Source organism: Bufo bufo, chromosome 8 (assembly GCF_905171765.1).
Source record: "Bufo bufo chromosome 8, aBufBuf1.1, whole genome shotgun sequence".
Lineage (NCBI taxonomy): Eukaryota > Metazoa > Chordata > Amphibia > Anura > Bufonidae > Bufo > Bufo bufo.
The window spans coordinates 13,681,666-13,707,630 of NC_053396.1; the positions used below are offsets into that span (position 1 = coordinate 13,681,666).

Below are 25,965 nucleotides of genomic sequence, written 5' to 3' on the forward strand. Positions count from 1 at the left end.
TGACGTTGCCAAAAAATAAATAATATGTGAATCCGTCTTTATATTTACGCTAGATATCCATAAAATGCTCACTATTGTGCACTGTCACCAGTTGGAGGATTCATCAGTGCAGTTGATTCAGTTGCAGTCAATGAGATTTTAGGTCCTGTGAAATGAGGACACTGATTTTATCAGCAGGGTGATGGTAAATCATCAGTAATGGCTGGCTGCGTACTGGCTGGATTCGCAGCAGACCGGGGAAGCTTACGTCTGCTGCTTCATTCATCATTCATAAGGACGGAGTTATGTGGTGTTCCTAGCAGGTTATTGAGTAATGGTTTTCCGTCTGATGAGAGACTGATTGTTTACAGGAATGAACGCAGTGATACCAGGACAGGAGCACTCATATCATTTGGACTGTTCTCGTTCACAAACGGCTCCATTTTTGGGGGTCAACCCTCAGAGATCTACAGTGTACACAGTATATTCTCACCAGCTTGCATCTTGCCCGCCATATTGATAGCAACTAGTTAATCCCATGCCAGATGACCAGGAAATTGCCTAATGGTCTGGTAATGAGGATGAACGAACGGAGCGATCTGAAGAACTAGACCACAATACAAAAACAAGGCCTGCACCTACCACGTGTCACTATAATACATTGAAATGATTGGCCCGCATTTGATCTGCACCAAAAATATGGTCATGTGCATGGTCCTAAAACTGATTGTAGGGACTGAGGGGTCGAGTAACACAATAGGGAGAATCTTCCACTGCACAGGTCCTGCACTAGGCATCACAGTTTGTCAGTTTTGTTTGGAGTGTTAAATTTCTCTATCACAGGCCCTGCTATTGAGATACAACATTTCTGACAGCTCCACTACCTTGGCCTCATGCACATATTGCATGTATTATCATATGTATGTATGATCGTATGTATTTTGCAGTGGGTGAACCGCAGATCTGCAAAATACAGATACCGGCCTTGTACATGCCTTATTTGCCTAATAGAACTGCCTATTCTTGTCTGCAAAATGGACAAGAATAGGACATGTTCTATAATTACTCGAACGGCCAAACAGATGTGGGCCGACATATGTGTACTGTTCACATTTCTTGCAGCCCCATAGAAATTAATAGTTCCACATGCGATACGTAAAAATAGATAGATAGATCATAGATAGAGAGATATATAGATATGAGATATAGATATATATATATATATAGATAATGAGATATAGATAGATAGAAAGAAAAAAACAGAACCATTGCTAAATATAGGGCCCGCCTGCCAGCACCTTATTTGGAATAAGTAGAGTAGAAACACACCTGGACTAATTTTGAATTCTATCTGTCAGTAGACACCACTAGGGGGAGCTAATTGCATGTAGTTGTATACACCTCCTATTGAAGTAATAGTGCTTCATTGATAGATAGATAGATAGATAGATAGATAGATAGATAGATAGATAGATAGATAGATAGATAGATAGATAGATAGATAGATAGTTAGATAATCATAGATAGATAATCATAGATAGATAGATAGATAGATACGCAGACATACTGTATATTTTACGCTGTGTGCACCATTTTGGTGCCTCTGTGTTTGATACTGTTAATATTTCAAATAACCTTGTCATCTCCCTCATTGAAACTAAAGGGAAATTACATCTATTTACACTCATCAGTAAACAATTCAGCATTTTGTTAGTTACAATATATTTGCATAACCTTTCAATAGCTACACATGGGGAACCAAGAGCTCAGTAAAATAAGTGAACGCATCCTCTGGGGATCACATATCTTCTGGACTGTAAGACTGTGGATACTGTAGAGTGTAAGCTCTTCAGAACAATCTGCATTTGGGATAGGAATCAAGTAAACCATATTTGCCATTTGTCTCCGTCCTTACAGTATTGTTTCTATGTCGCGGTAAATGGTGGCTGTTACCTCCATGACACTTTTTTGCACCATCATTACGTGTCTGCCAACACATGTGTTATTTGTGAAGTGCACACAGAGCAGCATAGATTTTCAGATGGTCACAAGTAAAGGACCTCATTACTTTTTTAGAATGACCACATCAGGTTTTAAGGAGGTATCACCTGCTTAAACATTTATAACATATCTGCATCATGTTCCAAAAATTCCTTACAGGTGCGGGTACCACCTCATCCACTGAGATCCCTGCTTCCTGTTTTAGGGTACTTTCACACTTGCGTTGTTGGATTCCGGCATCTGTATGCAAACGGATACCATTTGTAGACGGATCCGGATGTGGATCCATCTCACAAATGAATTGCAATACCGGATCCGTCTCTCCGGTTGTCATCCGGAAAAACTGATCCGGTATTTATCTTTTTCACATTTTTAAAGGTCTGCGCATGCGCAGACTGCAAAACAGGATCCGTTTTTACGGAACACTTGGGGCTGGATCTGGCATTAATGCATTTCAATGGAAAATAATGCCGGTGTTCCGGGATTTTGGACGGAGAAAATACTGCAGCATGCTGCTGTATTTTCTCCGTCCAAAAACCGTACAGTGACTGAACTGAAGACATCCTGATGCATACTGAACGGATTGCTCTCCATTCAGAATGCATTAGGATAAAACTGATCAGTTCTTTTCCGGCATTGAGCCCCTAGGACGGAACTCAATACTGGAAAAGTACTCACGAAAGTGTGAAAGTACTCTAAAGTTTTCTCAAGCAACTCCCAAACTGTCATCCTTCTTTCACAGGGTTCATCACCAGTATAGTACAGGAGGTTCTTTGTCCAGAACAATTGCTAAATATAGGGCCTGTCTGCCAGCACCTTATTTGGAATAAGTAGAGTAGAAACACATCTGGACTAAACATTTAGAATTCTATCTGCCAGAGGACACCACTAGGGGAAGCTAATTGCATATGGTTGTATACACCTCCCATTGAAGTAATAGTACTTTATTGACGAGAGACTGCACAGCTAAGCATATCCTTATGTTAAAGGAGTTGTCCCATGAAAAATATTCTACAGTTTTCAAACCAGCACCTGCATCTGAATACTTTTGTAATTGCATTTAATTAAAAATTTTGCATAGCCACTGAGTTATTCAATAAAATAGATCTGTTCAGCACCACCTATAGTTTGTTTTCTTATTTCTCTGACCTGCTCACTGAGAAGGCCGCACATGCTCAGTTTCATTCTTCAACTGCCTCCTGAGCTGTGATAGGGAGAGAGCTGAGACACGCCCCCTGAGCTGTGATAGGGAGAGCTGAGACACACCCTGAGCTGTGATAGGGAGAGCTGAGACACGCCCCCTGAGCTGTGATAGGGAGAGTTGAGACACGCCTCCTGAGCTGTGATAGGGAGAGCATGGACACGCCCCCTGAGCTGTGATAGGGAGAGTTGAGACACGCCCCCTGAGCTGCAGCAGAAAAGACACTCCCCTTGAGCTTTCAGCCTGATATAAATCTAGCAGAGCAATGAATGGGTAGATCTCTGGATCCATGTGAGGTCCAGGGCTGGTTCTAGCTTTGTTAGAAAGAGGTTGTCATGTGCTATATGATGTCTGATTCTCATTTTTTTGCATTAATCATGGGATAACCCCTTTAAAGGTGATTTTTGAAAAACACATGAAAATGTAAGGAAATGTTTCTACAAAGGCCACTTTAAAGGGTTACATAGTTTAGTGACATAGTTTATAAGGCTGAAAAAAAGACATCTGTCCATCCAGGTCAGCCTGTTATCCTGCAAGTTGATCCAGAGAACGGCAGGTTTTCTGAGATTTAAAAATTGATGATCTATCCTCAGTATCTGATCCGTGGGGGTCCAACCCCTGCTGATCATCTGTTTGAGAAGGCACCAGAGCTCATAATAGCTCTGCGGCCTTCGCTCTGCTCACCAAGCACAGCGCCGTACATTGTATAGTGCCCGTGCTTGGTATCGTAGCTCAACCCCATTCTCTTCAACGTCTTTCCCCTGTTCAGATGTCAGTCTCTGTGTGTTTGCAGAGTAGCAGACTTTCTGTTCACACTGAATCCCTGACGGCTCACGTGGAGCCCTTATCTCTGAATTCTTGACAGCTCATAAACACTCATTATAACTTAATTTGTTTAGGAGCTGTCAGGAATTCAGAGACAAGGGCTTCACGTGAGCCATCTGGAGACGCAGTATGAACAGAAAGCCTGCTACTCTGCTAACACACAGAGGCTGACATCTGAACGGGGGAAAGTGCTAGATTTTTTTTAATAAAGACCAATTGAAAATATGATTTGCATCCCAAATTAAGTAGAATGCGAAAATAATAAAAAAAAAAATGTCTACAAAGACGTCCATAGCCTTTAAATCAGAAATGGGAGTAGCAGGGATTTTCCAGTACTGTAAAAGAGCTTAGAAAACTGGAGCCAGCCAAGCGGGAATGAAAATCACATCTATAATATATATAGTGATCTAGAACAGGCTGCAGGCGGCCGTCACACGCACTTATTATAGTCTACCAACAGAGACTACATTCCCCCTACCAGAATGCAGAATGTCACACACATGCAGGGCACCGCTTCCTGACAGATCAGTAGTTTTCATCAGCGTCTTGTCAATAAACTGTCCTGCTGTATGCGGGGATAGTCATCTTTACAGTAAATACGTTGCATCAAATTATTACACCGCAAAAATGTCAGTATTTTGTATAGAACTAGGATATTTTGAAATTTTTATATATTTTTTATTTTAGATTTTAAGGATTTATTATTTTTACATTATTTATCTATCATTTTTATCATATATATTCCTACATTTGATATCTATATAAAATGTATATATTATGTGGCAATATATAGCAGATATCAAAATGGGCCTCTTATCATATTACTAGGTTTTGACCCTCAGGACAGAAGGTTTGTGGTTTGTTTTCCGCACCGTACCTCTCTTTGACTCCCAGACGTGGTGGGAATGCAGCAACTTTGTAGTGCAGATTCCGCAGCATAGATGTAGAGTGATGTACAATACTGTATATGTGGATGGGGTTTTTAAAATGTAGTAGAAAATATGAGTATGCTGAATAATGAATATACTGAAATATGAGCATGCTAAAATATAAGTATACTGAAATATGAGCATAATGAAATAGGAGTTTACAGAAATATGAGCATGTTCAAAATATGAGTACACGGAAATAGGAGCATGCTGAAATATGAGCATGATAAAATATAAGTATACTGAAATTTGAGCCTGTGGAAGTATAAAAATATGGGTCTACGGAAATATGAGCATGGTCAAAATATGAGTACACGGAAATAGGAGCATGCCAAAATATGAGCATGATAAAATATAAGTATACTGAAATTTGAGCCTGTGGAAGTATAAAAATATGGGTCTACGGAAATATGAGCATGGTCAAAATATGAGTACACGGAAATAGGAGCATGCCAAAATATGAGCATGATAAAATATAAGTATACTGAAATATGAGCCTGCGAAAGTATAAAAATATGGGTCTACGGAAATATGAGCATGGTCAAAATATGAGTACACTGAAATATTAGCATGATAAAATATTAGCCTGAGGAAATATGAACATGCTAAAATATAAGTATACTGAAATATGAATCTACGGAAATATGAGCATGGTCATAATATGTCATAATATGTGTACATGGAAATATGAGCATGGTCATAATATGTGTACATGGAAATATGAGCATGATAAAATACGAGCATACAGAAATATGAGCATGCTGAAATGTGAGTACACTGACATATGATCATGCTGAAGTATGAGTATACTGAAATATGAGCTTGATAAAATATGAGCACCCATGCCAGCCGGGCATGCATCTGTTCTAGATAGGGCGAGGCAGGTGTCAGACACCTCATCTCCCATGGGAACAAAGGATCGGACATGTTGAATTCCAGCTGCCCAAACCTTCTTCCCCCAAAATCTGCCATTGGGGGAGAGTCAGGACACCCTTCACAGACCCTAGTCGGCGGGGGTTGTTTTATTTCTGTTGGAGCTTTGGAGACCATTAGAATCAGAGCCCCGACCCACCAGAGGTACTCTTATTGTGGACCTTTCTGACCTTGCCTAGCAGCCAATGATCCCAAATCTATAAACCTGTATGTTGCATGACATAATCATGCACTGAACATCCCCACGCATTTCACATAAGCCCGTTCCCAATGTCACCGTCTTCATACTGTACTTTGCCTTGTTTTTACATATGTCCCAATTACTCTTGTATTGCATATTTAACCCTTTAAAAACTGCTCATCCGGAGTACTGGACATGTTTATAGTCCGAACCCTCCGCTGCCCTATCTGTATCTCTAATCTTTGTTACTCCCCAGAGAAGAATGATGATATGTGTTAAATCATTGCCTTGAGATTTCGGTTCCGACTGAGTAGCCATACAAAGTCTTATGCAAATATATCGTAATTAGTAAAGTGCGGGATTGTTTACCAGAGCGCTTACATTGGCTTCATTTTTCTTTCGCTTGAGTGAAGGAGATGAAAATATTATTTAAATTGTTAATAGTACGAGACTCAGAGGCATTGACATCATGTACATTTCAGCTAATCCCTCATTGACAAAAAAGAAAATTTGATATTCCTGTATGTTTAGTGCCGAGACACTGGAGAGTTTAGCTGAATGCCAAGGAAAAAGAAGCGAGTTTATAGAACGGTCTGTTACCAATTCCCAATATATGGTTCAAATGCTGAGAATAATTTTTGCATGGAGACAATATAACAATAGCAATATTACTGTCAAGAACCAGCGGGTGTGAACCCACTGTGCCACGTGTCCTACCTCCTCTAAGGTCGTTGTCTAAGTGAACCCCTCGATCTTCACAGTACCCCTGATGGTGTGGGGATAGACTTTCCCGAGGGGAACACCAGGTCGCTACCTCTTGAGGAGAATAGGCACATGAGGTAGCTGTTCCAGGCGGACCAGGAGGTACCTGAGAAAGGTACTAGAGGTGCAGGAAGGAAGGATGAGGCAGAGGAGTAGTCAGACAGGCAAAAGGTCAGGGCAGGTGGCACAAGTACAGGTCAGGCAATCCGGGTCGGCAAGGCAAGCACTTTAGCAGGACACAAAGATCTTGACACTGAGGCATCTGGAAAGTGGGCTGAGCCACTTATATATGCGCAGGAGGGCTAGGATTGGTCAGCGAGGTCACATGACCTAACCCATAAAGCCCAGGAAGTGACACGCACCGGCCCTTAAGGAAGTGCTGCAGGAAACAAGCAGCAAGCATGCTGTGGCCAGGGCTGAGAGGAAACTGTAGAGCAGATCCCAGAACAACAGTACCTACAAAGACAGAGCCCAGGACTGCAGAGGTGAATGGGAAGCACTGGCCGCAGATCACCACTGAACACGGCGCCCGTGACCGCGACGATAAGCAGGGGAACAGCGGTGCACTGCAGCCGCTGCTACAATTACAATGAGAGAAGCATCAACCATGAGGAAATACCATTGTCTTGGGGCAGTTTGTTGGGTAGACTGTCCTTAAGAGGTTGCTCTGAGGACTGCTGAGCACTATGGTTTCTTGTTGACCTCCTACGGCAAGTAGTAATGAGAGAAGCATCAACCATGAGGGAATACCATTGTCTTGGAACAGTTTGTTGGGTAGACTGTGTCTTGGAGAGGTTGCTCTGAGGACTTCTGAGCACTATGGATTCTTGTTGACCTCATAGGGCAGGTAGTAATGAGAGAAGCATCAACCATGAGGGAATACCATTGTTTTGGGGAAGTTTGTTGGGTAGACTGTGTCTTGTAGGGGTTGCTCTGAGGACTGCTGAGCACCATGGATTCTTGTTGACCTCCTAGGGCAAGTAGTAACGAGAGAAGCATCAACCATGAGGGAATACCATTGTCTTGGAACAGTTTGTTGGGTAGACTGTTTCTTGGAGAGGTTGCTCTGAGGACTGGTTATCCCATGATTAAAAGGGTTGTCTAAGTTTTTAATAAAGATGACCTATCTTCAGTCCCCATTCAGTTGAATGGGACTGAGCTGCGCCTAAGCCATTTGACCGACGAACGTGACATCACTGGTCTAGGAAATGGGCTCAGTCTCCTCAAACAGCTGATTGCCGAAGGTCCCAAGAGTCTTACCCCCAGGATGCAGATACTGAGTGATGACCTAAAATATGTTGAAATCTATCTGTGAATATGATATTCTGCCTGAGTACATAAAACCAGCTCTCCGGTCAATATGCGGATATTGAAACTATCCATTCTTGTATATTGGGGGATCGGAGTGAATTAAAAACTACGTGGATAAGCGGGAGGCCACAGATAAACAAGTTTGTGCGGGGAGGCTACTAATTGCCAGGAATTGGATGGCAGCCAGTCCCCTGAGTATTGACACAGAAGTAAATAGGTTAATGCTACATGAATACCTTTGGGCAAAAAAGAAACATATTAGTTTGAGTAAACCTATGCAATCCTGAGATGTATAATAAATATTGGAAAATAACACATATAACACATTTCTTTAATTTGTTTTCCCCCTTTTTTTTATTATACCTCGCCACAGTGCTGAATTCCCTACTCTGTAGTGAGGGTGGCAGGATTTAAGGGCAATAGAGTAATAGTCTAGGCTTTATGATTATGCTTTATTGCGTATATACTGTATTGTTATTATAGAATTTATTTTATTTTACTGTCAGTGATGCACCGTATAATGGGTGCACATGGGAGTCAGCTGCTACGGCGCATCACTGAGTGGACAGTTTCAATACACCGTAGGATATCTACATACTGACCACAGTGTTGGTTCTATGCAATTGGCACAAAACTGTAGAAATACCAGTGTATTTCAGTATATATTTGTATTTCTTAACCACGGCATGAACTGTACAGATTTATAGCAAAGTGCAAGTCCACCTAATCAGCTGAGTGCTGATGGACACACATGCTCAGACACTCTCCTCACAGCCAGGTCTCTGCATAGTGATCCTCTGTTCACTGAAGGGTAGCCAATAGAAATTGTCAGCCCTAGCAATAGCATACTAGTATGGCTGACAAGACTCTGTCTGCAGAGTAAGAAGGAAATATAGTGTTAGCTGCCAGAGGGAGAAGGAGACTGATCCTGTCCAGATCCCAACCCTTAGCAGCACCGATTTACAAAAGCAACACCAAGGGGGATAATTGGAAGCAAAACTGATGAACATCATATATTGTAATGCTAGTAACACTGCAAATTACTTTCAGGGCATTTGGTATGAAATTGATTTATGTAGTAACTCTTTGAAATACTAAAGTTTCTTGAGCAGTGGACTGGAGACAGTCTCTTGAACAAAATATCGAAGAACTGCAACTGAAGCATCTAATCGGTTTAGAAGGAGGGAGCTCCCTCTCTCAGCTATTTGCACCTCTATGAATGAGATTGTGTGGTGCTGACGTCTTAGCAGGGCAGCCAGGGGCCTAACAAAGGCCCCATACCTACCTGCACTGATGGTGCCTGTCACTATATCACTGACAGTATAATACACTGTACTGCATAAGCAGTACAGTGTATTATAGAAGAGATCAAAACAGCACCTGTTAAAGTTCTGTAAATGGTTAAAAGCAGGATTTGGTAGACAAAGTGAAAGACGTGAAGAATACCTTACACCTTTTTACATAATACAATGGAACGATTTGATGAAATCTGGGCACCTCGGGATGAATACTGGCCTTTGTGTGACTAATAGAACATTACCTTTAGACGTCGCCAATGTGTAGATATGGTGTTTGTGCATATGTCCTATCTTGTTTCCCCCCTACACTTTTATATCGACCCCTCATGTAGGGATCATCTAATTTTGTTACTATTACTCTATGATGTGTATATTTGTGCTTCTAAAATCTATACATCTTGATATTGTATTCTATTGTACTCATATACTGTTTCTTTAATAAAAATATAGTTAAATAAAAAAAATCTCCAAGTTAAAAAATGCACCTTTTTCCATTAAAAAAAAAGAAGCTTTTTAATGGGAAAAATTGCAAAAATAAAATCTCTTGCTCATCCATAATGACCTGCACTCCTCAATTATCACAAAATTTATCCCGCCGTAAAAAAAAAAGCCAGAATTGCAGTTATTTTATTCGCAACCAAAAGAAATTAAATAAAAAACAATTAAAAAGTGTTATGTATCGCAAAATAGTACCAATGAAAAATCTAGTTATGGGTTTTTGGAGGTGGTGATGCAAAAACTTTTTTTAAAAAAGTTTTTTTATTCAAAAGTAGTAAAATGTAAAAAAAAAGTTATATGTATTTGGTATCGCTGTAATTTTACTGACTGTAAAGGTATTGTGTTATCTCTGCCCAACAATGAACAAAGCAAAATGTATAATGTAAAAACTCAGTGGGAGCATAGCTTATTTTTCCCATTCTCCCTCCAGAAAGCGTTAATAAAAATTAATCAGTAAGTTATGTGTACCCCAAAATGGTGCCATTAAAAATGACAACTTGTCCCGCAATAAAAAAATATATATAAAAAATTGAAAAAATTAAAAAAGTTATAGCTCTTGGGACGTGAAAAAATGAGAACGTGAAAAAATGAAAACGTGAAAAAAAAAAAAAAAAATGCTTGGTCACTATTACTAAGGGGTTAAGCATCTTATATAGCATCTTACCTCAGCGCACTTCTTACTAAGGGCTCATGCACACGACCGTGTGCTGTCCGGCAACATCCATGCGGCGGCCGGAGACAGATCCAGACCCATTCAACTTGAATGGGTCTGTGATCTGTCCGCACTGTTCCGTGCCTCCATTCCACATCTCCCAGATTGCGGACCCATTGAAGTGATGCGGGATGCACACGGCCATTGCCCATGTATTGCAGACCCGCCGTATGCATGGTCGTGTGCATGAGCCCTAAGACTGATGTATGAAATACCAGCCATAATAAATTCTCCCCTTTGATACCAGCCTTAATAAATTCTCCCCTTTGACTCCAGACATGTCCACAACTGACTGTCTACAAAGAAGCCATGACAATTCCAGCAATGGCTGCATGGACTGTTCTGCCTAATATGTGGATGCATTTTGCATTTATCCCGATGAGTAATAGATGTGTCCGCTGCACTCTGGAACACAGTCATTTATCAGTTGTCATTGGTTTTCGAGTCATTTCCCAGTGCACCGTGTTATGTGCACCAGTGTCCGCTGTGGTATTCCATGATTAATGCTGCTGGAATGGGATTCCATGATAAGTTGTAAGGAGAACACATAGTGTATATATATATATATATATATATATATATATTGTGGGGATTCCCTCTGGTAGACAGGACAAGCAGACGCAGTGTAGAGGCAAAGACCAGTATCTCAAAAACTTCAGTGTATTATTCACACTTATGGCAACAAAACAGTATGGCAGTCCATTTGCAGTTTTGGTGTTCGTTCACACCTAGACAGTTCATACAGAAAAACAGTCACCTGTTATCCTTGGTGTTAGTTCACACCCGATCAGGACAGAGCAGACCTCCCAAACTCAGGCATCCAGCCTAGCACACGGCTCAGATCCCAGTCCAGCGATTGCCAGAGCTCCTCTGTCAAAGAGAGAGGTAATTACCACCAGCTGACACTGCTGGCTGTTTTTTTTTATATAGGCCAGTCAAGACCCGGCCTGGAACATGGGGAGCAGTCACCCACCCAGCACTTTGACTACTCCCAGTAAGAGCCGATCATCTATACAGCTATACTAAATAGCAAGGTGTCAAACAGCAGCTGCTGCTGACACATGAAAACTGGCTCTTACTCCACCGAGGCCAGGAACCTCGTGACACATACTTTCTGTCAACGACGGTCCCTTGCACCTTTCTACAAAATATATATATATCCCTCAAGGCTATCCCACAACAAGCATGGTGGCTCACTGGTTGGCACTGTTGTCAACTTTGGCATCTGCATGGTGTTTGTGTATTCTTCCCATGATTGTACGGGTTTCCTACAGGTTCCACATACGATTCTCAGAATAGGTCATCAATATTTGATTGGTGGGGGTCTGACAGCCCCAGCTGTTTGAAGAGGCCATGGCGCCGAGGCCTCTCCATGGCATGTCAAGCGCATTGCCATTCCTTGTATAGTGCCTGTGCATGGCATTGCAGCCCAGGCCCATTCACTTGAATGGGATTTGGTGGTGCTTAGGCCATGTGATCGATGAATGAGATGTCATTGGCCTAGAAGGAGGTTGGACCCCCACCAAGTAGAATAGGCCATCGACATTAAACGTCTAGAAAACCCCTTTTATTTGGAATTTGGATTGACAGCCCCAATGGGGACAGAGACTGATGATAATCTCAATGCTGCAGAATATGTTGGCGCCAAATACATACAGATGAAATCAACCCCCTCGTGGCTCATATTTATAGCATTATCAATCACGTCAATGAGATGCAATGGACAGGCCAATGTGGAAAGCGATATTAGACAGGACAACTTCAAGATGATCTCCTCATCAATGTTTCCAAACTACCCCATTAGACCCAATTAAACTATGGCGGCCTCACGCTTTGAGGAGGTTGGGTGGGATCAACCAAAATAAAGCACAAATCCTTACAAGTAATGCCTCATACTCATGTCCGTGTCCACGATGAAATCTGTGATAGAATGGTCAGTGATTCATCGGTGAAGAAGTCCATGAAGGATCCGTGTTTGGTCTGTCTTTTGCTCTCATCCGTGTTTCATGGATACTGCACAGCTGAAATTTCATTTTCATAGCATCTTCTTCTAATGGTCCATGAAATATGGATGGCGTCCATGTTTTTCATGGACCCGTAGAGTCTAACGGCCATGATGGATTCATGAACATAACAAAATAGAGCATGCTCCTGTGCTAAAACACTGATGTGTGAATGCAAACAGTAAAATCAACGGGTACGTGTGTTGTCCGTGGAGAACACGCACAGCACACGTCTGTGAATCACTGGTGTGTAAATGAGGCATAACCCCGGGCTAAAACATTTTGCATCATTGGCATTTGCTCAACACTGGCTCCAGATTACGTTAGGGTCCCCATTGTCATAGTGGTCCCATTTTTACCCCCTTAGGCTTATGAAATATAGCGAATATTGCCATAAAGTACCATATAGTCATCTCACAATCACATTAGTCAGAACGCAGCCAACTCCTTTAAGAAGTCCCTGATTGGGGTTTGTTCTTCTCCGGAGTCTACTGTAGGGTTGAAGGGCCATCAATACTATGGAGCGTGCATTGTGCAGAGCAAGTAGAAGAATGTACTACGCGGGGAGGGTGAAAGGGGTTAATTATTAATGCTTTTGGTTGGCGAGGCGGATGTTAAATCACATTAGCAGGGAGTGAAGATGGAAGGCAGAAGGAGTCTTCTGGGAGAACAACCTGACTCACATTTACGGCACCATCTTTTCTTTTTTTTCCCCGTTTTTTTTTGGGGATTAACAGGAAACGGGACTGCTTGCAATATTGTCAGAAGGTGTTCAAATGGGTCTACATACCAGAGACTGGGAGAACATGGTGCTTGTTTGACCCCTTCCCCCATTGTTTTTTATTTTAACCCCTTCCCTGTCATTTAGCCATTTTTATTGTAATCCCTTTAAGAGATGTAGCCAACTTGGGGCCCCACAGCAATCACATAGTCTTCCTTTATAGGTTACACATCAGTCCAAAGTAAATTTGTCAATTGTCGATTTTTTTCAATTTCTTATGGAAATTTTAATGCGTTCCCAAGATGCATCTGGGCACTATATGATGTTTTTTGGTAAACTCGGCCAGATGAGAGGGCCTTACTGCTGAATACTTCCTATATCTCCCATGCTATCGACCCCTATGTCTCAGGGACATGAACTCTGGATATTCTGAGATAATTTTCATGCTTTTCATAAATTATTCTCCTCCACCAGGGTGTAATCAGCAGCACCCACTCCGTTTTCTATGATTAGTCCTCCTGGGACAGAGACAGTGGTTTCCAGTCCAGGGGTGTATCAGTCATTTCCTGCTATCTGCAGGAAATGTCTGGAGGCATTGATTAAATATGAATCAGTTATGGGAGCAGATTTGCTTCAGTATGTACAATTACAAGAAGAAGTCTACAGCATCCCCCACCACCGCTGTACTAATACAGGCAGGGATGAATACTGGGGGCTGGCCCTGCTTCTTGGACCTTAACCATGATATCACATGGACCTTCTGTGGCTGCGTGCTCTTCTTTCCAACCAGTACTGGTACTCATGTTCTGAGAACTTGTTCTTTGCAGAATCTGAGATCATGGGTCCATTGTGCAAAAAGGCATCGTAATAACTTGAATAGAATGGCATCCGTGCGGCTGTACTTAGTTAATTCAACAAATCCTACATTCCACTTGCTGTGGTATTACCGGGCGGCGCTGCTGTGCCGTATTAACACAATACCACCTAGTCATTACATTTTTAAAAGCGATGTCCTCTGTAATAAAACAGCACTGGGCTACCTGCACATGGTGCAGATTTGTATGCAAAAAATCTGCATAAAAACACGATAAAATCAGTACATAAATCCACACTATTTATCAGTTTGTATGAGAAAAACCACTGTACATAAGGTGCGGAATATAATGCTGCAAATTTTTTGAAATCGGCATAGAATGGCATCAAAAACACAATAAAAACTGCACATAAATATGCACTGTTTATTCCGTTTTTATGTTGTTTTTGGTGCGGGTTTTATGTTTATCTATGAAGTCTATTTATTAAAAACCACTCCACATAAGGTGCAGAATCTCACAAACAATTGACATGCTTCCGATTTTAAAATCCGCACTGCAGGTCAATTTCAGCAAGGACAAAATACACAATGTGTATATGAGGTTTGGCCAATCTCATTCACTTTGCTGGTACTGTATTTTGCTGTGTTTTTTCTGCGTGGAAAAAAACGCACGTAATCTGCAACCGGTGCAGGTAAGCCTTAGGTTTCTGACACACAGGTGAGGGTAGACTTGCAGAAATTCTGCACAAATTTCCACACTAATTTCTGTGCATTTCCACACCAGATCCGCATCAAAATCTTCATGTGCTACTTTGCCGATTTTGGTGCGGATGGATACGTTTAAATGTCCAATTTCAGTTAAACACACCATAAGTGACATAAAAGACTACAACACTGTTGGTTTCAGATGATGAGGCCCCCCTGTCTGAGAAAGTCCTTATTCTCATGTTTAAGCCTCAACACACTAGGAGATCCCCTGTCCCATAACCATTATCTTTGTATTTTACAGACCAATGATGCGGTTGGAGCAATGTGGAACTGGCTTTATTTCATCCCACTCATCATCGTTGGGTCCTTCTTCATGTTGAACCTGGTTTTGGGTGTCCTGTCAGGGTAAGCTTCTAACATGACCACTGCATGTATTGTATGTTTATTTTTCGAATTCCTTAACTGGATGAGCATAGGAACTATAGCTCTGACTATCGGTAACCCTATACATGGTCAGTATCTATTTCTGGATCATGGTAGGTAATATTATGGAGTACATTCTTCATCTGGTTTGACAGCAACACATTTCAGTCCCACTCTGGGATCTGCTTCATGAAAATGGTGGATAGAGGGTGACACATCCAACATATCATAGATCAATGATGGTGGGAACCATCTCCACGTACAGGACAATTATCACCCATCCATCAAATGCCAGTCTTACAGTCTTGATATTCTGCCTTGCCCACACGACCAGATGTAAGTGGTAGACAACCAATCTGATTTGGAAACTTTTTCATAATAACAAGGTTTTATAGATCTTGAATAAAGTTAGAAGCATCAAAATCTGGGCTTTGTTGACCTCTTTTCTGTCATACATACAGTACAGACCAAAAGTTTGGACACACCTTCTCATTCAAAGAGCTTTCTTTATTTTCATGACTATGAAAGCATCAAAAGTATGAATTAACACATGTGGAATTATATACATAAACACAGGGCCGTCTTTGCCGCAGGGCAAAAGGGGCAGCTGCCCCGGGCCCAGTTGCTCCTGGGGGCCCAAGGGAGCTCAGTTTCCCGACTCCCATTCACTAGTGACTGCATCACTAGATTAAAACATTCGGGGCCTGGGCCCCTGATGTTTTGTCCCAGGCCCCGAATGTCCTGCCTGCCAGATAGATACAACTGTATTGCCGTACACAGAACGGCAATACAATTGAATCTAATACACTGGGTGTAGAGGTGAAGGACCTGTGGTGACATCACAGGTCATGTGATCAGCAAAACAGGCTGTGATAGGATGACCTGGATGATGTAACCATCATGTGACCAGTGCAGGATTGGACCGGAGTGAAGAGGAGAAGGAGCCTAATGCTGATGTCTGTACATGAGGAGAGGTGAGTGAAGGGAGAGGCAGAGCAATGCTGGGAGTTGTAGTTATTTAACTGGGATGTATGTTAGGGCTGAAGGGAGGGATGTTATTGACATGGAACTGTGTGCTTGAGGTGGCTGGGGGAGGGAGTGATGTTATTTACATGGGACTGTATGTTGAAAGTGGATGGTGGGTGGGAATGATGTTTATGTACATGGGACTTAATGTTTAGGCTACGTTCACACTTGCGTTTGGGGATCCGCTTGTGAGATCCGTTTCAAGGCTCTCACAAGCAGCCCCAAATGCATCAGTTTAACCGCAACACATTCTGAATGGATGCAGATACATTCAGAAGGCATTCGTTCGGCTCCGTACGGCCCCCCGTTCCGTTTTGGAGGCGGACCCCAAAATGCTGCAAGCAGCGTTTTTGTGTCCGCATGGCCTTGCGGAGCCAAACGGATCCGTCCTGACTTACAATGTAAGTAAATGGGGACGGATCCCTTTGTATTGACACAAAATGGTGCAATTGTAAACGGATCCGTCCCCCATTGACTTTCAATGTAAGTCAGGACGGATCCGTATTGGGACTTAGAAATTCAAATCTAATACAAACAAATCGGTCCTGAATGGATGCATTCGTTTGTATTATCTGTGCGGATCCGTCCTGTACAAGTATAGGACAGATCCGCACGAACGCAAGTGTGAAAGTAGCCTTAGGGGGTGATGTTTACATGGGACTGTGCGTTGGAGGAGGTGATGTTATTTACATGGGACTGTATGGTGGAGGGAGGATTATAACTGCAGGGGGCACTACAGATCCAGGGGACATTATAGGCGGTCTTATTACTACTGGGGGCTCTATAGGAGGGTCTTATAGATCCGCCTTATTTCTACTAAGCGCACTATGGGGGCCTTACTACTACTGAGGGGTCTGTAGGGAGCTTTATTACCACTGGGGGAGCAATAGGGGGCCTTATTTCTACTGGGGACTCTGTGAGGGTATTATTAATATGGGAGGGCTCTTCTAATAATGGGGGCATTGTTGAGGAGCATTATCACGGTTGGGGCAGTGTTACTAATGAGGGCATTCTAGAAGGGAATTACTATTGGTGGGACTATGAGTAGCACTATTACTATGGGGGGCAGTAATGTTTCTTCAGGATAGTATTTGGGGGTATTGGGAGGGGGGGGGCAGGGGCGTAACTAAAGGATCATGGGCTCCAGTGCAAGAGTTCAGCTTGGGCCCCCCTTCCCTCAGTGCTTTGTGTGTCTTCTTATGCGGCACAAGTGTCTATGGGCCCCTTCATGCTCCTGGGCCCGGTAGCGACTGCTACCTCTGCACCCCCTATAGCTACACCCCTGGGGGGGGGGTACAGCAAGCAGCGGGATAACACTGTGGGGACTCCAGTTGGAGGATAATGATAGAATGTGAGGAAGCTAAAATGTCTGTGCGTCACACTCTGCAGAGACGAGGAGCGGGTGAGAGAAGTTGTCCAGACCGAGTGGAGAAGATGATGAGAGAGAGGAGACGTCACCTGGAGGCACTGGACGTGACTAGAGATGAGCGAACTTCTGTTTTAAGTTCGGCGTCTAAAGTTCGGCTTCCGGTTAGCGGAGGATCCCGATATGGATTCCGAATTCCGTTGTGGTCCGTGGTAGCGGAATCAATAATGGCCATTATTGATTCCGCTACCACGGACCACAACGGAATTCGGAATCCATATCGGGATCCTCCGCTAACCGGAAGCCGAACTTTAGACGCCAAACTTAAAACAGAAGTTCGCTCATCTCTAGACGTGACAGGTAAGTGCTGCTGTATAGCAAGTACAGCAAAGTGGGGGGGGGGGGGGCGGGATCCAGGGGGCCCAAGTAAATTCTTGCCCAGGGTCCAATCAACATTAAAGACGGCCCTGCATAAACAAGTGTGAAACAACTGAAAATATGTCATATTCTAGGTTCTTCAAAGTAGCCACCTTTTGCTTTGATTACTGCTTTGCACACTCTTGGCATTCTCTTGATGAGCTTCAAGAGGTAGTCCCCTGAAATGGGCTTCCAACAGTCTTGAAGGAGTTCCCAGAGATGCTTAGCACTTGTTGGCCCTTTTGCCTTCACTCTGCGGTTCAGTTCACCCCAAACCATCTCGATTGGGTTCAGGTCCGGTGACTGTGGAGGCCAGGTCATCTGGCGCAGCACCCCATCACTCTCCTTCATGGTCAAATAGCCCTTACTTTCAAAGTTTTCCCAATTTTTCGGCTGACTGACTGACCTTCATTTCTTAAAGTAATGATGGCCACTCGTTTTTCTTTACTTAGCTGCTTTTTTCTTGCCATAATACCAATTCTAACAGTCTATTCAGTAGGACTATCAGCTGTGTATCCACCTGACTTCTCCTCAACGCAACTGATGGTCCCAACCCCATTTATAAGGCAAAAAATCCCACTTATTAAACCTGACAGGGCACACCTGTGAAGTGAAAACCATTTCAGGGGACTACCTCTTGAAGCTCATCAAGAGAATGCCAAGAGTGTGCAAAGCAGTAATCAAAGCAAAAGGTTGCTACTTTGAAGAACCTAGAATATGACATATTTTCAGTTGTTTCACACTTGTTTGTTATGTATATAATTCCACATGTGTTAATTCATAGTTTTGATGCCTTCAGTGTGAATCTACAATTTTCATAGTCATGAAAATAAAGAAAACTCTTTGAATGAGAAGGTGTGTCCAAACTTTTGGTCTGTACTGTATATGATTTCCATTTAAAGCTTGGACTGGTAATTGAGCATTTACCTAAATTCTGCTTGGCAAGAAGCTGGTCTGTTTTACTTATAAAGGACAATAGCTGTGCTTTTATTAATATCCTATTGTGGTGACTTCCAAGCTGTACCCATAAACCTACTAAGATTGGGAGGTATCAATTATGATAAACTACAGATCTAAGCAAAAAAATTTCCATATATCCTTACGGCCTAGAGATATGTGCATCTATATATAGGGTTCTTGCAGACTGGTTTCTTTCCAGTCTCACCCTGTACATAATGTACATACAGAACCCCTCTCCGTTTGCACCCATTGTATTGTACGACATGTTTTCCGGCAAGTCTTGGAATGACTTATCAGTGAGCCCTACAGGGGGTAAACAGAAAAGCACAGGATCTCTCTGGCTGCCTGAGCTCCCTGACTAAATTATTCATCGGAGAAAGCAGAACATGACATACGTCCAAGGGTCGTTATCCTTTTATCTCTATCTCACTCCCCTGCTACCTTCTCTATTTTCATCCTTGCTTTCATTTCCCTCTATTCCTGTGAATCGTTCTCTCTTTAATGCTGGGAATATTAAAGCAAATATGTTTCCTTGTTGATCTTTATGTAAAATATATTAGGTGAATCACTGTCCCGTAGAATCGGCAGCAAGAACTACTTTATTGTACACTCTGTTCAGAGTCTTCATTTGTAATGCAAGAGTAGACTCGTTTAAAGGGGGCTTCCACGCCAGCTTGACTTTTTGCCTAATAGTGCCTTCCAAAAGGAAAGCAAGGTACCCACAACCGCCACATGATGTTTATAATACTACTGCTTTTGGACCCACTCAAGCAGCAGTCTCTGGGTGTAATATAACCTTTGCACTCCTTATGGATTCACCAGTGCCACCTTTGGATGCACAGGAGCTTGGACAAACTGTCAATAGGACTTTTAATACCATGCAAAAAACAAGGAAGGTCCAGAATCAGGGTAGAAGCTAGGGTTAGCCGGCTCATTGAGTACCTTTTCTCAATTTTATGTATTTGCAGGTTTAGATTAGACTCTACCCTGGTGAAGCAATAGCATCCAAGTTCAGAAATCTTCTTTATTTAAGCCAACACATATATACAGATGCAAGCAACGTTTTCATCCATCATTATAGCCAGGTCTTTGTCAAGCTCAATGTCACGGATGGTGTTGCAGAAAGCTGGAACTTATAAATAAACATCCGACTGGCTTGATCCCAAACTAAGGAGCATATGGGTGAGCCCTATAAAACCCCTAGAGCTCTCCCTGACTGCTATGCCCATGCAAAGATCTTTATGGTAGACGATTGCATGCCCTAGTACCTTATACTATGTGACACCTGAAAACCCTATAATAGTGAGGGGACACGACCACCGGCTCCCTGCACTTAATACGGACGGAGTCAGGGTCACCTACAATCAAGCCAGCAAGAAACACAAATAAAGGAAACAGACTTATCTGAGGAATCAGCAGTAGCAGCCTCCAGCAGTGAACACAATCCAGGAAGAAGTATAAACCGCAAACTGAGGCAGTATGGGGGAGGGAATATAAAGGGAGACAATCAGTGCAAATAGGTGACAGCTGGGAGAAAAAAAGGAGATGAGAAAGTGAAACCAAAACAAAGAACATCATACAACAGGTAGAGAAGAACGTCTGCCAGATCTTCTCACAGAGCTGGCGGTGACACTTCAATGGTGGGTCAAAACGTTGCTTAGATGTGTACAAATTTCCTGGCTTAAATAAAGAAGCTGATTTCTGAAGTTGGATGCTGGCACTTCTATCAATATCCTGTGGAGATTGACTTGAATGGAAGAGGAGGATTGCTTCCTTCCTTTGCTTACGTGCATCCGTAGTCAAAGTTTTACATTGACCTGGTGCTGTCTTGACTCTACATTTGAGTCTACCCTGTGTAGAGTTCAATCTCCTTGTTTTTTCCCTTTCCAAAAAGTTTTAGTCAAGAATGGAGATACTCATAAGCAAGCAATTCAGAACTACTGTGTATGTAGACCCCTGAACAAAGCAACCTAAGAAGAAACCTCAACCTTGACAACTAGAGTTTGAACAAACCACCAAAAAAATATTAATATTGGAAAGAATGATCAAGTGTAGCAGGGACTGGTCTAGTAGTCTTCTGCATCAGAGCAAGAAAACTGAATTCTAAAGGATATAATCAAAATTGCCATGCCAATACAATGGTCAATGAAGATTTGTTCACCAGCGTGTTGACTAGACCAGTGTGGTTCATCAAGCTGTTCCTCCATGTCTTCAGACAGAGTTGGATATTGGTGGCTCAAGTCTAAGGGTACGTGGTCAGGTTCCTGCATACAGTTTTGGAAGAAGGTGGTGGATTCATAAAAGAGAAGAAGTCGTATTTGTCCTTTATACTTTTTTTTTAAGATTCACTCCTGATCTTGGCTTCCAAAATTGCATGTATAAACCTGACCGTGTGGAGCGTGTCCTAAAGCTTCTCCTTAGGGCCTTATTTGGTCACAACCTCACTTATGGTCATACATACAAGACAAGGACTAGGAAACCTGTAAGGGTTGAATGAATGTCATTTATAAAGCCAGGTGGTTCCTTCAAGGTTGCAGTTTTTGACAATATTTGGCTATGATCATTATTTTGCATGGGAAATTTGCAAAAATATTAGTTTTTGGACAGGGCCAGGAAGTTTATATCCCTCCAATACTGTAAAGCCAAACTTTTTACATTTTATTACAGTCACCCTTCCATGGGCTGAAGCTTTGGGAGACCATAATAAATAAAACCCATTATTTTATGTGTCTGTTGGGATTATTTTACTGCTTTGGTGCCATCATAATCATACAAAAGCCACAGAGACCTCAGTTATCAAGTATGGGAAAAAGCCATCCCCAAGGGCGCTTTTTCTATCTTACTTTTTGCTAGACTGTCGTCAATTAAACACTTCCAATGAAATTTCTCACATTAGAATGACAAAAATATAATTTGTAGTGGTGGAATGAGATGAGATCCGTTCACTGTTTGTCAGCTTTACTTAACGGGATTTCGGAATATTTTACCGTCTTGCAGGGAATTTGCCAAAGAGCGTGAGAGGGTGGAGAATCGCCGGGCATTTCTCAAATTGAGACGGCAGCAGCAAATTGAGCGCGAGCTGAATGGATATCTTGAGTGGATATTCAAAGCAGGTGAGATTCTACATTACGTTGACCTCCCATCTAGAAATATTACCATTGTCTACGATTGATTTTCTACAATGTGAGCTTCTTGGATGGTTTTAGATGCACTCCACTAGTTCACAGCTGTGATCGGTGACTGCAGCTACCATCTAACGGAGACAAAGGTTGCCTGTAGTCTACTTCCTGACTCATCATAGGCTTGGGCTTCCCCATGCTTTACACTACATGTCTGTTTGTTCCTTGCACACACCAGCACACTATGGAATGTTGCACCCTGTAAGAAAATTCCAGTACCTGCTGCCAGCAGAAGATGGCGCTCAAGAAGGTTGTCTTTTGCACTTTCCAAAATTTATATATCTTCTTCATTTACTCCACAGAGGAAGTCATGCTTGCAGAAGAGGACAAAAATGCAGAAGAAAAATCACCCTTAGATGGTGAGTAAACGCTAGGTATTTAACAAACTTTATCAGCAAAAAAAAAGTGGAAAAATGGTCACATGCACGCATGGTAGTAGGCATTGTCAGTCCCCGATAGGCGCTCAGTCCACATATCTGAATGTGTTCAATTTTTCCTGCGGGGGAAAATGAAAATTCACACAATTTCCAATCAAATCAATGGGCTGTCCATGCTGTGGGGGTTCGCTCTGATAGGCAGGTTAGAGGACGCAGTATAGAGGCAACAGCAAAGTCTTTAAATTAAACAGTTCAGTGTTTATTCACACATTAAGCAAGTGACAAAACAAAAAGTCAGTTTTAAGGAAAACAGTCCTTGTGATTCTGGTGTTCGTTCACACCATGCAGCAAAGAAGAAGTCCTTGGATAAAGCAGAATCCACCTGCTTTCACACCAACAAGGTAGCAGGCCTTAATCCAGGCCCAAACTCCCAGGTCCCAACACAGAGACTGACAGAGCTTCACTGTCAGAGAGGAGTAATCCACACCACCTGACAGTGCTGCCTGTGTTTTATAGCCCAAAACCAAGACCCGACCTGGAACGTGGGGAGTAGTCACCCACCCAGCACTTTGCCTACTCCCAGTAAGAGCCGTCCCGGATCAGCTTATACAGCCATACTAACATAGTAAAGAGTCAATCAGCATTAGCTGCCGCTGACACCTGAAAATACCGGCTCTTACTTCACCGAGGTTAGGAACCTCGGTGACACATACCTTCTGTCAACAACAGACCCTTGCGCCTTCCTATAATGCTTATAGACATGCTAGGTCCGCCAGATCTCTGGGTCCTTCTAGCCGCTTTCTCCTCTGGCTTATATAATAGGGTCCTGAAAAGAAGATAACCCCTGTTGTTGTTCCATATTAAAGCATAAGAGGTCCTCTTCTTGGGACTTCCCCTAGAAGCCAGAATAGAGATCCCCCTTGTAGGAGCATCTCCTGTTCTGGCCGACTCAACCTGACCCTATTTTACATGGTCGGCCATTTATGTGTATGGCCGCCATGTAGTACTGTTTTACTTGGTGTGGCCATAGCTCCCCCTGGCAAAATCAGCTGTTTTCCAAAGTCACCACCTGGGATGAGCAGCTGATCGTCCCGGGTCCCACATTCTGAAAAAGATCTCTGATGGGCAACCCCTTTACATAAGTTATTTGTTTCCCAAACCAGATGTCACCTTTCAAAGGGGTTATGCCATGGTTGATGAACAGCAGGCATTATACAAAGCTAGAACCAGACCTGCACCTCACATAGAACCAGCCATCTCCCCATTCATTGCACCACTTGTTCTGCTCGATTCTATTGAGTCTGGTAGCTGAGAGGGCATGTCCTTTCTACTGTTCTATCTCAGGGGCTGAATCCTTCCCGCTGTAGCTCTTTCTCTGTCACTGCCACCGCTTCTAACAGTGGAAATGGCTGGTGGTCGTTAATGATTTAAACTGAGCGCATGCGACCACCTCAGTGAGGTGGACACAAAATAAGAAAAAGAACAAACAGCAGGTGGCGCTGTACAGATGCTGGTGTGAAAAATCTAGAATCTAGAACCCCTTTAAGCTATGCATAGACAGCAAGATAATATGGCCAATGTGACTGTTGACCAGTGACCGGTGGCAATTATTGCCTTTGTAACCCATGCAAAGCCAGAGGCAGACAGAGCTGTCAATTAACCTACGATCCAGTGATTGACATCTCTACTAAACACGTCCTCGTCACATGAGGTGTTTAAATTTCACAAGTCACTTTTAATTTTCTGCCTAGAGATAGGATATACACCGTGCGAGTTCTGCCTGCTACCTCATCAACTTAAAGGGCTGCCAAGCGTGCGCTTCCAACAGGAAGTGATTATTTTCTAACATAGTGCAATCCGATAAATAATATATTTGCTCGTCTGCCTTGCAGTACTGAAGAGAGCAACCATTAAGAAGAGCAAAAATGACCTTATACACGCCGAAGAGGGTGAGGATCACTTCACGGATATCTGCTCTGTTGGTGAGTCCGACATTGCCCATAACTCCGGGTAATGTAGGTCCTATACATAGGTGAGCTGGGCGTTTTTTAGAATGTTGCGCCTATAGAAATACCCTTAAAGGAGATTACAAAAAAAAGACAGCTTTTTTTTTTCTATCAAAGAAACTGCGCCGCCCTTGCCTGTAGGTATTGCAGCTCGTCTCTATTAAAAGTGAATGGAGCCAAGCTGTAATATTAGACACAGCCCCCTTTAAAGGGGTTGTCCAGTTCCAGCAAGAAACTGGACAACGCTAGGCAGTGGGCGGAAATCAAAAATTCATCACTACTCACCCAGTAGATCCTGCACCTCGACTTCAGTTCTCCACACCGGCTTTACTTATCTGACTGTGGCTCTTATGTCACATCGACAATACGTGACCGCTGCAGCCAATAACTGACCTCAGCAGTGTATCTCTGAAGTCAGTGATTGGCTGCAGCAGTCATGTGTGGTTTTATTTTAGCCCATTTTTTTCCAAGCATTGTCTGGTTTCCTGCTAGAATCGGGCAACCCCTTTACGCAGAGAATCATGATTTAGGGCTCATACAGACGACCGTGTGAATGAGTCTGCATCTGTTCTGCAATTTTGCAGAACAGGTGCGTACCCATTCATTTCAATGGGAACCGCAAAAGATGCTGATAGCACATGTGCTGTCCACATCCGTAGTTCCGTTCCGCAGGCCTGCAAAAAAGATAGAGCGTGTCCTATTCCGGTTCACATTTGCTGACAAGAATAGGCATTTTCTATCATAGTGCCGGCCATGTGCGGACCGCGAAACACTACGCTCGTCTGAATGAGCCCTAACGTGCTTCTTTCTAAGCTAATCAGACTAATGTCCAAAATTGCCAAACTCTTAGGCCCCTTTCACACGAGCCAGTATTCCGCGCGGATGCGTTGCGTGAGTTGAACGCATTGCACCCGCACTAAATCCCGACCCATTTATTTCTATAGGGCTGTGCACACAAGCGGTGATTTTCACGCATCACTTGTGCGTTGCGTGAAAATAGCAGCATGCTTCTCTTTGTGCGTTTTTCACGTAACGCAGGCCCCATAGAAATGAATGGGGTTGCGTGAAAATCGCAAGCATCCGCAAGCAAGTGCGGATGCGGTGCGATTTTAACGAACGGTTGCTAGGTAACGCAGGAAAAGGACCTATGGTGACGTCACTCCGGTCATCACATGGTCCATCACATGATCTTTTACCATGGTGATGGATCATGTGATGACCGGAGTGACGTCACCACAGGTCCTTTTCCTGCACACAGCAAAAAAGAAGACAGAAGAGAAGCCGGGCTGCGCGAGCAAGTGGATTAAGGTGAGTTAAATTATTTTTTATTTATTT

The 25,965-nt window shown here is 42.8% G+C and overlaps 1 protein-coding gene across 2 annotated transcripts in view; it reads left to right on the forward strand.

Moving 5' to 3' along the window:
• Positions 1 to 25,965, forward strand: part of CACNA1B (calcium voltage-gated channel subunit alpha1 B) — a 277,505-nt gene that overhangs the window by 129,597 nt on the left and 121,943 nt on the right. For both annotated transcript variants that reach the window (XM_040442805.1, XM_040442806.1), the window contains 4 exons: positions 15,178 to 15,281; positions 22,066 to 22,181; positions 22,550 to 22,606; positions 24,517 to 24,606. In XM_040442805.1, coding sequence (XP_040298739.1) covers positions 15,178 to 15,281; positions 22,066 to 22,181; positions 22,550 to 22,606; positions 24,517 to 24,606 — 367 coding nt within the window. The remainder of the gene's footprint in view (positions 1 to 15,177; positions 15,282 to 22,065; positions 22,182 to 22,549; positions 22,607 to 24,516; positions 24,607 to 25,965) is intronic.